General features: G+C 39.0%; 3 protein-coding genes across 3 annotated transcripts; all 3 read right to left on the minus strand.

The window, feature by feature from the left end:
* Positions 1-9,078: 9,078 nt before the first annotated feature.
* Positions 9,079-15,149, minus strand: LOC129724239 (glycosyltransferase 25 family member). Its single transcript, XM_055678960.1, has 5 exons — positions 14,755-15,149; positions 14,461-14,689; positions 10,258-10,787; positions 9,991-10,194; positions 9,079-9,936 (listed from the first exon to the last, which is right to left on the minus strand). The coding sequence occupies exons 1-5, from the start codon at positions 14,931-14,933 to the stop codon at positions 9,267-9,269; spliced, it is 1,812 nt and encodes a 603-aa protein (XP_055534935.1). The 5' UTR covers positions 14,934-15,149; the 3' UTR covers positions 9,079-9,266.
* Positions 11,110-14,409, minus strand: LOC129724240 (zinc finger protein 678-like). The gene has a single exon (XM_055678961.1). The coding sequence runs from the start codon at positions 12,517-12,519 to the stop codon at positions 11,140-11,142; it is 1,380 nt and encodes a 459-aa protein (XP_055534936.1). The 5' UTR covers positions 12,520-14,409; the 3' UTR covers positions 11,110-11,139.
* A 292-nt stretch (positions 15,150-15,441) lies between the features above and the next one.
* On the minus strand, positions 15,442-16,563 carry LOC129723007 (uncharacterized protein C16orf52 homolog A). The gene is made up of 3 exons (XM_055676921.1): positions 16,122-16,563; positions 15,852-16,064; positions 15,442-15,790 (listed from the first exon to the last, which is right to left on the minus strand). Exons 1-3 carry the CDS (start codon positions 16,222-16,224, stop codon positions 15,603-15,605), a joined length of 504 nt encoding a protein of 167 aa, XP_055532896.1. The 5' UTR covers positions 16,225-16,563; the 3' UTR covers positions 15,442-15,602.
* Positions 16,564-16,939: the final 376 nt, after the last annotated feature.

The raw sequence follows: 16,939 nt of genomic DNA on the forward strand, positions 1-16,939 counted from the left end.
CCAGTCATTTGGCATGTTTCTTAGTGCATCGATGACAGTAAAGAGCATTGTAAATAAAATTTTACTGATCTTGTAATTGCAGGAGGATAGGATACTGTATTGTTTCTTCATTGATTCAGCCAAAATATGTATCTTGAGCTTGATTTATAGTAGTATTTTTCGAAAAACAAATCCCATTTTACACTTGCTAGCAAACTTGTGGCAAAATTATATTTCACGTATCATTTCCAAATATTTTTTAATATAAACAATTTAACTGAAAATGGAACGCCTAAAATTTACGCTTACAAGGGCAAACAGAATCGATCGAAATCTTTGCTCGCGTGATATTTTGGAACAAAACATTTTTAGTAAGGTAATGCGTGTAAGTTATAAGTGTTATCAAAGAAGAAATTTATTTTCGAAATTGAATAGAAAGGACACAAAAATCACCCGTACCTAGCTATCTTAGGCAAAGCCATTTTAGGGTATCGTTGAATTTAACTCCATCTTTCAATTTACCGCTAAGTATCCATCGCAGAACTCTACGCACAAATACCCCGAGCACTCATCGATCAGCTTCCTTCAGCGACCATGCTTTATGTCCGTAAAGGATAACCGGGAGGATCAGCGTCCTATACAGCGCTAGTTTGCAATTTACGGGTCCGCAGCTGGTTAAGTAGTCTGTAGAAAGCTCTGTTCGTAGCTGCAACTCGTCGTTTCACTTCGCGGCTCATATCGTTGTCATATGTCCCAAGCATACCATGATAAACGAATTCATCAATCACTTCAAATCGTTCTCCGTTGTTCGCACTGGAGGAAATCTATGGGTGAACTGAACTGACCGAGCGAAGTGGTGTATGCGTTTGCTGCTTTTATAGCGTCGTGTTGGGGACGGGGTTTGGTAGTCCTCGCTGATTGGCTGTTCTTTGATAACTGCTGGAAACGGCTCTTGTTGTCGCTTGTTGCTACTTTCGGCGTGAGACGGAACACCCATCTCCATTTAAGCACCAACACCACCGGAACCCCCACGCTTTCTGCCAGCTACCATGTACTTTATTTTGACAGAGTTATTGTTAAGCCCAACCTCGATACTTCCTTCTTAAAAGGCCTGAATGCCTCCTCCACGGCCCTACGGTCGATACCGATGAAATCAATGTCGTCCGCAAACCTAGTAGCATGTGAGATTTCGTGATGATCGTACCTTTTCTTTGCACGTTTGGTCTTCGTACTGCACCTTCAAGGGCAATGTTGAACAGTAAGTTAGAGAGCGCATCCCCCTGTTTCAGTCCATTTAACGTTACGAACGCAACTGATGTCTCGCCAGCTATCCGCACGCATAATTTCGATCCTTCCAGCGTCACACGACTCAGCTTAATTAGTTTCGTCGGAAAACCGAGTTCCAGCATTATTTGTCACAGCTCGTTTCTTTCCACTGAGCCGAATGCCTCCTTAAAATCCACAAACAGATGGTGAGTCTGCAAATTATACTCCCGGAACTTATAGAGGATCTGCCGCAAGGTAAAAATTTGATCCGTCGTGATGTTCATCGATGGAGGATTCGGTTAACGGTCTAAATCTGAAGAACAGGATACGGGAGAGCACTTTGTATGTGGAGTTGAGAAACGTAAAGCCTCGATAGTTGCAACAATCCAGTCGATGGCCCTTCTTATAGATATGGCATATGAGGCCTTCCAACCAGTCGTTCGGTATTTGTTCATCCACCCAAATCTTCAGTATGATTTAGGGAATCGCATGGTACAGCCACTCGCTTCCCGCTTTTAGAAGTCCGGCCGGGATACCGTCTTTCCCTGCGGCCTTGCCGTCTTTCAGCTCACCTTTATCGCCTTTTTAACCTCTCCCTGTGTTGGTTTCTCCACAGCTTGTTCGTCGCTCATAATCTTCATCCTGTTCCTGTTTTGCTCTTCTCGCACTACACCGTTTAATAGTGTCTGAAAATGCTCCTTCCACCTGACTGCAACCGTCGGTTTATCCGTAAGCAGGTTGCCGTCCTTGTCAACACACATGACCGACACAGCGAAATTCCTGCTTCTTACTCTGTTGACTGCTCTACAGGAGCTCCACACGTCATTTCTAGCAAAGTTGTCCTCTGCACTGGCGAGCACTTGCTCTTCGTGCTCGCGCTTCTTTCGACGGTGGACTCTATTTTCGACAGCTCTTGTCTTCCTATCTCTCTCTATTCTGACGTGTAACCACAGTGAGCATGCGACTCCTGGCACAGTTCTTCTTCGTCCGTTGCTTTCTGGTACTCAGCAACAAACCAGCTGCTACTTTGTCTTTCACGCGTCGTATCTACCACCTCTCTCGTAGTCGTTTCAATGGTACGGTAAATAGCCGTGTTTTTGGCACTCGTCATAGGTGCGTTCCAGATTCTCATAGAACATTCTTTGACGTCATCGGATTTGTCGTTTGACGGTGCGCAGGTGTTGATTAGTTGAATGATTTTCCCTTAATCCTCAACACGCATATACGGTCATCCATGAGCCTCCACCTTTCTGATTCCCCAACACTACGAAACCGACGCCCCAATTTCCAATCGTTTACCGTTTTCGTAGCTGTTTCCGTGTTCGTAGCTTAGGTCTTTGCCGATTGTTCCGTTCCATATTTCTAATTTCACTTTTCGTGGTAAGGTTTAGGTTTAAGTTCGTGGTAAGGTAAGGTTTCGGTATGCTACTTTACCAGGGTTGCGTCACCTACATCCTGCTGATGGGGCGGCCATTTTAGGTGAAGTTGGCGGAATGCAGAATTTCATGATTCAGCCGCCCGTTCCGGTTCACACGCTGTTGTACACCGCTCCTAGCATGAGGATACACTGCCTATAATCGCTTATCGATCCCATCAGGAAAATTATCGAGTTGAGAAAACAGCACTTGGAAATATTTTTCTTGTTTTGGGTATTTCACCTGTTTCGGATGGGTCGTTCTTATTTTTTCGATATAATGCAATGAAATAGACCAGCGGTTCTCAACCTGGGGTACGCGTACCCCTGGGGGTACTCGAAAGCCTTCAGAGGGTACGCGAAAGAAAAATCAGTAATGGCGGACATAACAATTTTTCTTTAAAATAATTCATATGTTGTTCAATCTTGCTCTTAAAACATGGCTGTAGCAATCAAACAAGCCATAGTTTTTTTTTTATATGCCCATCTGTAGCGTTAATACGCTGGAATCTAAGGCTGGGACTTTTGAGCGGAATCTAACAGCATTACAGACGAGCGTAGCCATGTTGCTTACTTCGACACTGCAGCCTTACGGCTATCTGATAGATTCCAAGTTTGGTTTCGGATTGACTTATTGGTTACTGTTGCACTAGGCCCAAGTTATATAATGAATGTAAGGTCAAAACCTCCAGGAGCAATTCAACCTGACAAGACCAAAGTCACAGATGAACAAATTTACTCTGGACTTGAGGTTCCAACGGTAAATATATGATTTGAATGGAGAACGTACCTGTTATCACCGGTTCATATTACCGATTTTACCTTACATACCACAGTAGTGTTGGCTATACCTTTCCAAGCCATCCAACCGTTGGTACTTATGTCGGCAGTCTTCCTCGTGTTCTTGGTCGTTCCTCCTCACGTCTGTTACCTTTATTCATGCCGTCATCTGTCCTCGATCGCTCTCCTTGATATGTCCCATGCAAGACCGTTCGCGTTCTTGCCCTATGTCACGTACCTGGTTCTTTTCGTTGTTCTACTGCGGCAATTTTCATCTCGCAGCCGCAGAACGATAAAAAAAGAGAGAAGGGAGTGGATTAACAACAAAACCAAACAGTACAATCAACACACATCCACATTTACGCTGTCAACATATTTTAAACCCTTTAACCACCCATAGACGCAAGAGAGTCATTCTAGCAGAAAAAAGGAAAAACGTACAACTGATAACTAATTTCTTTATTCCACTGGGTCAGAGCACACCCGCCCCTGGAATAAAGAAACGACCCCGCAACTCACGACGCAAGCAAGAAAGACATGCCAGACAGCTGTCGACGTTCAATGCATGGGGCATTGGTATACCGAAATTAACAAAAGTTACGATGCGCGACTAACTATTTTTGAGGTGCCAAATGCGCGATAATGGGTCGAATCAAAGAGAAAAACCTAAATTAATCCACCTAGCGGTCAGACCCAGCCTTTCTCATTCAATCTTATTATTTGTGAAAATAGATTTACATGAACGCTTCAATCCAATAAATGTATATTCACTCTTTAGGTTCTAAAACATGGATGTTATAATCTATACATATAAAAATGCAGTCCGGTCTGTCTGTCTGATCCATATAGGCTCAAAAACTACCGAACCGATCGACGTGAAAATTTGTATGTAGGGGTTATTAATGCCGATAAAGGTTCCTATGATAGTTTGAGACCCCTCCCACTCCTGGAAGGGAGGGGTCCCATACAAATGAAACATAAATTTCAGCACAACTCAAGAATAAACCAAGCAAATGAAACCGAATTTGGCATGTGGATGTTTTGAGGGGTAACAAATATGTCCATAATAGTTGGACGCCCTTCCTTTTTCTGGAAGTGGAAATGAAACACAAATTTCTGCACATCTCGAGGGCGAACCAACTAAATGGAACCATATTTGGCAGGTGAATGTTTTTAGTGGTAATAAATCTGTTCCATAATCGACCTCAGGCAACATTTTGGATTGCAAGATGGCGACTTCCGGTTTTAGGGTAACAGCCAAAAATGGCCTATTTCCACGCAATATAGAATATCCGGATCTAAAATGATACACAGGAGCTAATATCGATCGAAATTGTCTTCAAATGCCATCATGAAATTCAAGTTGGAGTCAAAATCATGAAATCCAAACTTCCGGTTTCTGAAAAACAGCGGCAAACGACCAAATACCACCCAATATGGGTATTTCCGGAACCGTAATGATGCACTGGAGCCCCAAATCGACTTCAGATAACATTTTGAATTGTAAGATGGCAACTTCCGGTTTCTGGAAAACGGCCTGAAATGGACGATTTCCATTAAAGATGGACAGAAGCTAAAAATCGATCACAGACACAATCTTGAATTTTAAGATGGTGACTTCCGGTGTCTGGCAAACAGCCGGAAATGACCAAATACCATTCAATATGAATGTTTTCGGAACTAGCATTAGGCCCAGATGACAGAAATTGATTTCACTGGTAATTTTAAAGTCCAAAATGACAACTTTCGGTTTCTGAAAAACAGCCCAAAGTGACCAAATACCACCCAATATGAGTATCTCCGGAGCCAGAATGTTGCAAGAAGCTAAAAATTGACCTCAGACACCATTATGAATTGCAGGATGGCAACTTCTGGTTTCTGGAAAACAGCCAAAAATAGCCGATTTCCGTCTAACATGAGTATCTCCCTCCGGATCTAGAATGATACACAGCAGCTGAAATCGACCACAGACCCCATTTTGGATTCTAGGTTGGCGACTTCAGGTTTCTGGGAAACAGCCGTAAATAATCGAATAACACCCAATATGGGTGTTTCTTCAACCCGAATGACGCTCAGAGGCCAGAAATTATCTTAAATACCATTTTGAAATCCAAGATGGCGACTACCGGTTTGTGAAAAACAGCCTAAAATAAACAAATACTATCCAATATGAGTATCTCTGGAACCAGAATGATGCAAGGAGCTAACAATTGACCTCAGGCGCCATTTTAAATTGCTAAATGGCAACTTCTAGGAAACAGTTGAAAATAACCGAATAATACTCAATATGAATATTTACGTAATCGAGATGATGCATAGAAACCAAACATTGACCCTGGACACCATTTTGAACTTAAAGACGACCATACAACACTGATAGAACGGACACGTAAACGGGACCAGACAACAACACTTATTGCTCTTACTTACTAGTGTAAAGAGGACCACTTTTAGTTTCTGGAAAACAACCAAAATAACTAAATACCCCCCAATATGGGTATTTCCGGTGTTAGATTGATGCCAGAAAATCTGCAGAAAATGACCGAATACCACCCAATATGAATACATTCAGAATTAAAACGATGTACAGAAGCCAAAAGTCGAGGATGTTGTCATTTCGATAAAACCAATCACTTTAAACGATTTGTTATTTGTCTTTGATCGTATCCTATGGCCGATTCGTCGTGCATTTGCAGATTTTAAACATGCAAAGAATCAATGAATTTGGAACGTTCAAATAGTATGATACCACATTTAAGTTATGTTGAGGCCTCTATATTGATCAAAGCAGGTGTAGTTTTCAATGGTCTTTGAATTTCTTTTCTTTCCATAACTTTTGAGCCACATAACAAATTGTTATGAAGTTTGTTATTTGTAAGTTTGAAAGATGACTCGTTCGTATGACACTAGTTATGTTCAAATATGTCATGTTATCTTTGAGATAATAGACTTTCGTTGTTTTATAAATAATTTAATACATAACGGTTGCTTAACTTCGATTATAATCAAATGAAATAGGAACGTACAGGGCAGCCAAAATTTGTTGAAACCACGTGTTCAATCAGATTTCATCAGTTAACTCTTAACTAGCCCGTTCATCTGATACTAATATTGATCAAATCGGTTGTATAGTTTCAGAGATAATGAAGTTTCGTGATTTTCACATTTCGGTACATCACAGACGAAATTACAGTCCGATTACAGTAAAACTCAATAGGACGTTATGAGGCAGCTAGACTTATTATTTGACACTAATTTGGTGGAAATCGGGTCAGCCATCTCTGAGAAAAGTGAGTGAGTCCAAGTAGTCTTCGGAATATGTTCCTTTTCATAGCTGGATTTCACATTTTTAAACATAACAGGCAAAGTAATGGTCTGATTGCAAAACAAATCAATAGGGTCTTATGGGGCAACTAGACCTTCCATTTGACACTGATTTTATGAAAATCGGTCCAGCCATCTCTGAGAAACATGAGTGAGATTAAACAGTCCTAAAAACACGTTTCTTTACATAACTTTTAAACCACATGTCCAATCTTTATAAAATTCAAAAGTTAAGGGTTTTCTAGGTAGCCCGTTCATTTGAAACCAATTTTGTTCAAATCGGTTATGTCTTTTTAGAGATAATGATGTTTCATGATTTTTACATTTTGATACATAACCTCTAAACTAAAAATCCGATTACAATGAAATTTAATAGGGTCTTATGGGACAATAAGACCTTCCATTTGCAATTAATTTCATGAAAATCGGTCCTGCCATCTCTGAGAAAAGTGAGTGAGAATAAAAATCTGCACATACACACACACACACACACACACACACACACACACACACACACACATACACACACATACAGAAAATGCTCAGCTCGTCGAGCTGAGTCGAGTGATATATGCCATTCGGCCCTTTGGAGCACTTTTATATCTTCGGTTTTGCAGGTGATTGCTATACCTTTCTAGGAGAAAGGCAAAATGAAACGTTCCGATAGCAGTCAGATTGTAACTGGGATTGACATATGGGAATAAAGAAATTCGCGCAGTTAAAATAGCTGATATTTAGTGAAGAAAAAAAACACACACACATGTATATATATAGAAAAATGATAATATGAGTAGTAGTAGTAATTGTAAGAGAAATTAGAAGGGTTAGTCATGCTACTTTATATCTATGAGTGCAATGGGTGGACGTCAGTCACGAGGTTTTGTTAGTAATGTTAGGGTTAGTATAAACCTCGCTTAAGCCCTACCGACCCCGCCAGTATTTAGTTTTGTTAGGTCATGCGAGACTAAAACCAGCGGTGTGATAAGTCAGGCGTAATCAAACATAAGGAAAAAAATACAAACGAATGCTATTATGGTGATTATTGAATATTGAGTTGTTACTATTTTGTTATTACTATATTATTATTCATATTATTCAGCTGGGCATAAAAAATAAAATGTAAAATTATTATTTATATTATTAGTTGTCTAATCAAAAATTGTGTTAGGAAATACGCTTGACAGATCACCGTCAAGTCCTCCACCCATGGGTAGGGATCAAACAAGCCATAGTTCAACTTGAAACCTGAAGTGGACTACCACAACATGATCTACCACTACTCTCTCCCACTCTGCGAGAACATTCCAAGCGAGGGGGTACAATCGATATGAAAAATATCGCTAAGGGGTACGCGGACGAAAAAAAGGTTGAGATCTGCTGAAATAGACCTTAATCATAACTTCTTTATCAAAGAATCCTTTTTTTTCCTTATCCTTCCTTTACGCTAAATTCTAATACCTTTGCGTGACTTCCTCTTAACAAAAAATCATTTTTATCAATAAAACTGGCCAGAAGGACGCACGACGAAGCTTCTCTTCCAGGTAATTATAATTGGCGATATTTGGCAGTAGGAAGGAGGCTCGGTATAGTAGAGCACAAATAAACCAATAATAAAAAGAAAGCCACTTCCTCAATGTCGGCATTGTTAATAATAGAAGTGCGGGATACAGCAGACACCCGTGCATATTTCACAAAAGATCAACGATTTTGTCGCAGTGAGGAAGTCCATACGGGGAAAAAAGCAAATGGCAATGGTGATTATGTGCTTTTTAGGCAACAGATATTGACACCAATTCAAAAAGATCAAGTTTTTGTACGTTTCTAAAGAACTAATGTAGAAAATGTAATATGGCGGGTACGGCGGATAGGTTCAAATGTGAACTAATGAAATAAGCTTAAAATACATCCGAACAAGACAAATAGGTCCTCAGTGCGTAAGTTGGGCAGACCTGGCATAATTTGGCGAGAGCAGTCGGAATTGGAAACAAACAACTGTGAACCAGAAAATTGAGGAATTGACTAATTAGAACCTGCAACGATTATCCTAAACATATAAGGGGCCCTATTACAGAAGACGAGGCAAGCGGCGAGTAACTCGTTCGACCAATTTTGGTATTTAGATGGCGAGTCGGCTGGATTCTGAACGAGTCTGTCACCAGCCAAGTTTCACTCGCGTTCCCTAATACAACATTTTGCTCGCCTGGTCAGTGACTACGGGCGAACAAGTTGCTCGTCCCGCCCTTTGTAATAAGGGCCTAAAATTTGCCTCATACATACGACTGTCCGCGAGCAAAAAAGTAATTATTCTTGTGATGTTCTTATAAAATTTATATTGTTATATAATAATCTAAATTGTTTATAGCTTAATAAGGCACGTTAATTTTTGGTAATGGTTTCATTGCTCTCGAAAATTTATCTAAATTTAGACTTCTTTCAATTTATACTAACACGTACCTGCTGCAATGGCCTAATTATAAAACCAACAGGCAGAACGTGTCCAATGCTAGAGTTCGTTTCTCCTATTTTTAAAATCAAGTTCTTGCTCGTCTTGAGTTGTGGTGGCATCGAACAGTATATTGCTGCTAAGTTGCTCTTTGTCACCTTTCTTTTCCGGGAAACTATCCACGGTTTCATTAAACTTTTCAGTTATGCTATCAATTCTGATGGAGTCCTCAGTGTCCGATATATAACCATCGTCTCCAGTGTAGTGTGTTGGGTAGAGCAACAACGGAGCTGCGCTCCACGCCACGAGGTTACGGTTTTCAAAATACGCCACCCACGTTTCGTTCGGGTGTTTATCAAACATAATAGGAAGATATTCGTCCACAGGAACTAGCTTCGTCAATGGTTTTTCGAATAGCAATTTTTGTGCTCCTTGTAAAGAAATTAAGTAGCCCAAGGTCCAGTAGGAATAGCCAGCTTTCACCATGGTTTTTGATCCGACAACCCATTTTTCGTCATTTTCTTGTAATCGTTTTCGACCTAGATAAATCAAATCCCATCCACCGATGCTTCTGGCTTCCTCCAATAGGTGATAGAGCCGTTTTTTAAAGTACGGTTCAAAACGAATGTCATCTTCTAGAATAAGCACTTCTTTTTGCTGAAGCTCTATCATCTTTTTCCAGATGTAATAATGACTGAGAAAGCAACCTATTTCACCCATAGTCATAGGCCTGCGAGTATAAACACATTATCATTGTTTATATAATACTTCACATTATAACTACCTTTGGTGATACGGATCCGCATATCCCGGAAGAAACTCGATTCCAATATCACGAAGCCTTTCGTCATTAAGCTGTTTACCATCGACAGCTGGAAAGTATTCAACTTCCAAACCTAACTGATCAAAATTATTTATCATTTTCTCACGTCGTTCTGGTCGTCTTTCGAGATTGATCATGATAATGTTTGATAAACTTAACTTATCCCTGGAAATAGATAAAAGGGTGTTATCTTATATACTTGCAACGCATTTACCCGCTTGAATTTACTTAGGAACTTGTGTTACGAACGTCTTCAAATCATTTTTCAGATTCAATTTTCCATACTCGTTTATGATGAATAATTTAATATTCGTTAGCTGATCTAGATCCTTCTCAATCGTTTCCCCTTGTTCTAAAGGCACCAAAATATAGCCATACACAATAGCGTTGGAAATGTGCATGGGTATTGCAGCGTATTTGGCGGACATAGCAAAAATGATAATATCATCCTGAGGACCCTCGTACAGTCCAGGCGGTAAACGTTTCGTCTCGAAGGTGAGATTGATTGATTGTAGTACATTTACGTTGACCATCACAGCACTGTGCACCATTGGTACCGGGAACTCGCCGGTTTTCTCGTAGTTAAGAATTTCCTTGTATTCGTCGGTTCGTTGATAGTAGTAATCGGTAGTCATGCCACACCAGAAGTTTGAGTAAAGACCATCCGACAGTAACATCGGAGCGACGACTGGTAAGTTCAGGTTAACCAATTTAGTGAGGGATCTAGAGTCTGTAAGAAAAACGTCTGCGTCCAGAAACTGAAAACAAAACAAACGTTACATTATAAAAGTTTAAATGTGCCACACTCACGTTCACAGGAAGAATTGAAAAAAAAAAACGAGGAATTGTTTCCAAAGAAGTGTTATTGTTGTTACAGTATTAACTGCTGTAAATGATATTTGCTTCAATTGTCTGTCATCAACTAAATTTTCAATTTGTTCGTGTTGTAAAATTCTTTATTTGAGCAATTGCGAACTCTGGTTGTAATCAATAAGTAGAATATGGCCTACTATACGAAGTATAATACAACATCTGCTGCACCATTTATAAACTGTAACCATGATCGTTGTTATGCTGAAATTCAACAATTTTAAAAAGTAGATAGGTATATTATTTCGAACCATTTTCAATGGTACCTCTGTGACGCTTTACGTGCATCGAAAGATGATCGCTTCGCATGAAAGCTTGCTGGCAAATGTGACACACAAACTTCTTCTCACCGGTATGCTTCCTGCGGTGCCGGGAAAGTTCGAATGATCGTGCATAAACCCGTTCGCAGTCCTCCCAGGGACACTTGTAAGGAAACGAATCGCTGTGTAAAATTTCGTGTGCTCGCAGATGACTAGACCGAGTGTAGCTTTTATCGCAACCAGGAAATTCGCACCGGAAGTTGCGCGGTAAAATTGAAGCAAGCCCTGTCTTCTTATTATGCTTATTCAACCTACCAGCTATGGCTGAAAGTTTTGATGTTCGGGTTTGTTTCACCCTTTCAGGATTTTTAATAACCTTTTCTATCACGAAACCATCAATATTGTGTCGTTTCATATGACCTCGTAAATGATCACTTCGGCCGAAAGTGGCTGGGCATTCTGGACATACAAAGCTGCGCTCTCCTGAATGTCTCCGAAAGTGTCGCTTCAATGTCTCTGCTCGGGAGAATCGAAGTTCACATCCTTCCCAGGTGCAGGCATACGGAAGCTCCCCGGTATGAGATCGTAAATGAGCAGTAACGTGTGACGACTTGGTGTAGGCTCTTCCGCAGTCCTCCCAAGGACATAGATATCGTCGCGCTTTAGTAGACGTGATCCGCATTGTTTGGTCCTGATTTGAACATATTTGTACATACTCGTCGGGATCTTCCTCCAAAAGGATATAATTATCATCTAAATTAATATCGGCATTATACAAATGAACCACTTGTGAGCTGGGTACTGCATGTCTATCATTCTGATCTGAATCATAGTTTTCCGTATCAGTAATCGCTTCATCATTGGCTGTGTTTTCTAAGGTATCAGTCTCGTCATCGTAATTTATAATGCTGGTAGTTTTATTAGATTCCCGCTCATCAGCATCGTCAGTAACATCATCATTCCCTTGGAAAACCAGTTCTAGACGCTCGTTTTGCAGAAGAAATTTCAAACCACTTCTATTAGTATTATTTTGCTGCTCTCTTCCATCCTGACCGGGATGCGTTTCCCATTTGCAAATCAATTCGCCAGAATGAATTCGCTCATGTGCCTTCAGATGCTCTAGCTGCAGATAATACTTTCCGCAGTTAGCCTTGGAACATTCGTAGACTGCAATTGTTTCTTGGTCTGATTTGGTGTCATTTACAGAGGTGCACTCCGGTAGACTGTTGGTCAAATTATCTTTTGCAAGGGAACCAACGCCCTTTGTTTTTATCGCCGCTCCTGTTGAATCATTTTCCAGCAGATATTGAAGTATTGTAACATTTGATGGAAACAATTCACTATCTCCGTTAGTGGTCATCACAATCAGTGTAACTACTGAGAAACTAATGAACTTAAAATCATAATTCGAAACTTGATAACATTATCAAAATAGAACCTCTTCAATCAATATTCAGAAACGTCAAAAAATTATCGCACTGCAACTGCAAGTACAACAGCATGATGATGAGTACAACAGTATATACATTACAACCTGACAGCACAGCATTCATCCCTGTGGCTGCGCATAAAGACAAAAGTTATACGCTAAAAAAATTCCTATCAATTAGGTTAAAAATGTTCTCATAGTTTGGAATGGAATATGGTTTTCGCCTATTAGAAAGTTTAATAGACCAGCGGCCGAATTCCGAGAACATTGAAACATTCATTGAAAGTATATGAAGAAATTATCTTCTCTTCGAAGAAATGTGTGCTCGGAATTCGGCCGCAGGTTTATAAAAAATATTTTATCACTTCTCAAGTGAGATGCTCGAAATTTAAGAATGGAAATAAAATATGTACAATTTGTTCATACTGGGGATAAGTTACTTGAAGCGAGTTTTGCGGATTTGGCTAAAAATTAATCTCAACTTTCGGTAGCATGGAAAAAAAGCTTCGTAACCGCCAGGTTACAGAGTCCACTTCGACGGTTCGAATCTTAGTAGATAATATCTTAGACTTATAACACGTTATACGCTGTAAGAGTGATAGCCTGCAAGAGGATATGATAAGATCGATAGGAAGAAAGTAGGTTACTAAGTCTGAAGGAGAAGACAAAAGGCACTATAACACGGAGCAGATTACTTGCGAACAGCAAAAACGTCCGGACAATGCCACAAAAGATGTAAAAAACTATTGGTCGCAGTGGGGTCCATACAGAAAAAAAGCATGGAAAAAGAAAATATTTTTTTTAATAATTATTATAATGATGAATCCAGTAATATATAAAGTAAACGTTTCATGCGAAAATCGTTTAATTTTATTTGTTTCATTGTTCTTTTGTTAAATATTGAATTTAGTAGAGAAGTTAATTTTTCTACTTTGCGAAAACGTAGGGCTCGAGGGAAAAAACCTGTTTTTCTGAGGCTGCTCGAAACATGTTTATTGCCAGTACACAAGGGTATGGTAAAAAGATCGCCTCAGGTTTAGAATTGGAATCCCAAGGCTGCCCCTCAACACTCTCTGTGAGGTACGAGTCTTGTTACTAATTAAAAATCGTATTGTGCCTACGATTTACGTTCAATACAGCTGTGATTTTTTAAAAGTGTTTTGAAGGTAGCAATTGAATTGAATTATGTCACTTTAAATGGCAAAACAATCACAGGTGCTACAATCTCGGATTCTGTTCATTCGACACAAAATGTGTACAGGACGATCATGAGGCTAGCAATGCGATTATATTGCCTCTCAAAGTTTAGATTCGATCAGGCTTGTACCTCGATGCCAATTAGGAAAGTATCTTGGAAATAAAATGAGAATGGTTGGTTACTACTGTAGTAAACAGATGGCATTAATTCCAAAGAAGTCAAATATTCAAGTTACCTATGCAATTAATATTCGGTTCCTGATTTCTATAAAATTTAACATAAATGCTTTTACTATTCAGCACAAACTAACATTTTCACAATACTTGACACAGTACAAGAATAATAGAATAGTATTATGCTGCTCTTACTGATTAAATAAATTCACAAGAAAATATAGTTTGGTCCACAAGTTTCGTGAACGAAACATGCTGGCTTATTAATTTTTAAATTCATGATAAGGAAAAAATGCTCTGCTAGAAAGTTGAACGATGATCTTCGTTTTCAATTCAGAGCCTGTAACATCTAAAAAAACCTTTATCGGGAACGCTCAACTAGCGATCCTTTTATGCAACGAATACTATAGTTTTAATCGCGATTATGAAAAACAATCGTAATTAAGAATAAATCGGTTTCCGCGTTATAATGTATGAATAAATCAAATAAATGTAGCTTACCAAAATATAGTCCGCCCACATATGGCGTGCCTTGTCCAGGGCTTCTTGCTTCAAGCGGATGACATCCGCAAAACGGCTCTCGGACCAATGAGTGCTACTGCTTTCATCGGGACGTTTCTCCACGTCACTGCGGTAACCAAAGTCGACGCTGTGATACAATCTTGATGTCCTCTTCAACCAGATTTTGGTAATCTCAACACTCCTGTCCTCATTGTGGTCCGAACGGATCCTTGGAAAATACAACAGAAAAGCGTGAGGAAAACAGAAGAAATGATAACCTTATCTACCAATTACCACAGAGAAATTCGATTTTTAGAATAGTCCAAACTTTCTAGATAGGAAAAGAAGTATGGTAATGTATGTTCCTTGTTTCGAATTAGTGTGGCAATTAAAATTTTTGGCTTTTGATACGTCACATCACCAATTGCAGCGTTCAGTACAAATAGCAAATTGAGTATGATCAAACGAAACATTGTTATGATACTTTTCCGGTTATTTTTTATGATGACGGCGACAATGTGTACTTTTCTGTCACTTTACATCCTGCCCGTACCTAAACGCAATCTACTACTAATACCAAAACACACAAAAGTTTAACGCAATCGTCCAAATATGGGTTTGTTTATGTTTTATGTTGCATTATTTGCCTACTGAATTCTACACATGCTTATGCTATTTCCCGTTTTTGTTTGTTCTGCTTCGTATTATCGTCGATGCTCATCCACACACGTTAAATAGTGTTTGTTTATCGAATATTATGAAAACGTCTACTAAAAGCCAGTTTGAAGCTTACGATTATACAAAAGATAAATAAATATACGAAAAATTACACTATACTAACATTGGTAACTTTATCTGAATGCTTAGTTGCCCTTGCAACGCATACAAAAAGGATGTTACAGATTATGTTAGCAATAACCAGAGTTAGAATCAAATTAAACCAGTCGAATGTTCGGATTATAATAAGAATTGTATGTAATGTATAAATAATATCACACGTTTAATTCCTTAATCAAAGTCTAACGAAACCCTAAATTTATAGATATGGAAAATTGATCAATTCCATAGATTGATTGAAAACTCTGGACAATAATAGACAAAATACTGTTTGCATTGTTTTAGCAATCGGAAAAGGTTCGCTCTTAAAATTGTGGCAAGCAAACCTTTTCCGCAAACAACTCCGAAATGACGGTAATCCATAAGGCCAGTACGAACATAATGTACGAGATTCCGACCTGATGCGAATGTGGCAGATGGTACGGCTGGCCACCAATTTCGTCAACATGGAAACCGAGTGGGAAAATTACAGCAGCTAGGCAGAACAGAACCACTAGAATTAAAAATGTGTTATTGCTGAGTTTGTAAAAATGAAGCTAACTAAAGATACTAACTTGCTGTAAACCCGACCCATCGGGCATAGGGGATTACGTTGCGATCCCAATTACTGGACGCTAGTAGAATGATTGTAGTCGTAATGCAGATGCAACCCACAAAAATACATATGAGAGCGATTAACCACTCCGGTTGCAATTCAGGTGTGAAACACACCTGAGGTCGATTGTAGAGGGTCATACAAGTCCACATTAAACCAAGCCGAGTTTCTCCTGCAAATAAAAAGTACCAGGTAAAACAATGTTAGACTGTTTTTTGTCCTAACTTACCTCCAACACTCGTGACTATCCAATCTGGCATAGCAAGACTAACGATTGCGCAAACATCGGCAGCCATAAACAGTCCCGCACTAATTGAAGTCAATTTATCCATTTCGTATGTTCGATAAACACAAATTCCATTAAAAAAATATCTAGAAAATATGTTTTCCCGTCATTCTGAACATGAAACTGTTTGTATTCGTAGAATAAATGGAAGCCAGAACAGAAAAAAAGTTTTTCTTTTTTTGTTGTGGCCTGCAAATTGACATTATATTGACAAATGTATTTGCTAGGCAATCGTGTTGCCATCTCTTTGGCTCTGTACAATGGCAATGGTTTTGGGTTTTTTCATAAATGTTAAATATTCATAATAAAACAAAGATTTCGACTTATTCTGGAAAATCTTAATTTTTCTAAAGATGAAATGTACTGCTATGTATACTCAATCACATTCAAAAAGCAATAGTTGTGACAACGGTCCCACTGCATTGAACATGATGTATGAGGTTTACTGCTAGCGGACTAGGTTTCGAACCAATTCACAAAGTTTTATATTAGAGTATGCAAGAAAGACACGGAATTTCAATTATTTCATTATAAAATGATGCTCAGATACATTATATGTCAAACCATTTACATATTGCATATGAGCAGTTTCAAAAATATGTTTCAAATTCATCATATTTCTCAATTATCATATTTGATTTGGCTGAAACTTTTGAAAAATTTTCTAAAAAAATATATAATTATTAATTGAATATCTCAAAAACTCACTTTTTTACAGTTGATATATTTTTTTGGAAGGACAAAGTTATTATCTACAACTT

This window comes from Wyeomyia smithii, chromosome 2 (assembly GCF_029784165.1).
Source record: "Wyeomyia smithii strain HCP4-BCI-WySm-NY-G18 chromosome 2, ASM2978416v1, whole genome shotgun sequence".
Classification (NCBI taxonomy): Eukaryota; Metazoa; Arthropoda; class Insecta; order Diptera; family Culicidae; genus Wyeomyia; species Wyeomyia smithii.

What these genes read in the sequence shown, in the direction of transcription:
- LOC129724239 (XM_055678960.1), bottom strand. Translation starts at nt 14,933, where the DNA reads ATGTTTCGTTTGATCATACTCAATTTGCTATTTGTACTGAACGCTGCA. An exon ending in AAAAATCGAATTTCTCTGTG is followed by an intron (nt 14,690 to 14,754) that starts GTAATTGGTAGA and finishes GTATTTTCCAAG; the next exon opens with GATCCGTTCGGACCACAATG. An exon ending in TTCGTAACACAAGTTCCTAA is followed by an intron (nt 10,195 to 10,257) that starts GTAAATTCAAGC and finishes ATCTATTTCCAG; the next exon opens with GGATAAGTTAAGTTTATCAA.
- LOC129723007 (XM_055676921.1), bottom strand. Translation starts at nt 16,224, where the DNA reads ATGGATAAATTGACTTCAATTAGTGCGGGACTGTTTATGGCTGCCGAT. An exon ending in GATAGTCACGAGTGTTGGAG is followed by an intron (nt 16,065 to 16,121) that starts GTAAGTTAGGAC and finishes TTTTATTTGCAG; the next exon opens with GAGAAACTCGGCTTGGTTTA. An exon ending in ATGGGTCGGGTTTACAGCAA is followed by an intron (nt 15,791 to 15,851) that starts GTTAGTATCTTT and finishes TTTTAATTCTAG; the next exon opens with TGGTTCTGTTCTGCCTAGCT.
- LOC129724240 (XM_055678961.1), bottom strand. Translation starts at nt 12,519, where the DNA reads ATGACCACTAACGGAGATAGTGAATTGTTTCCATCAAATGTTACAATA.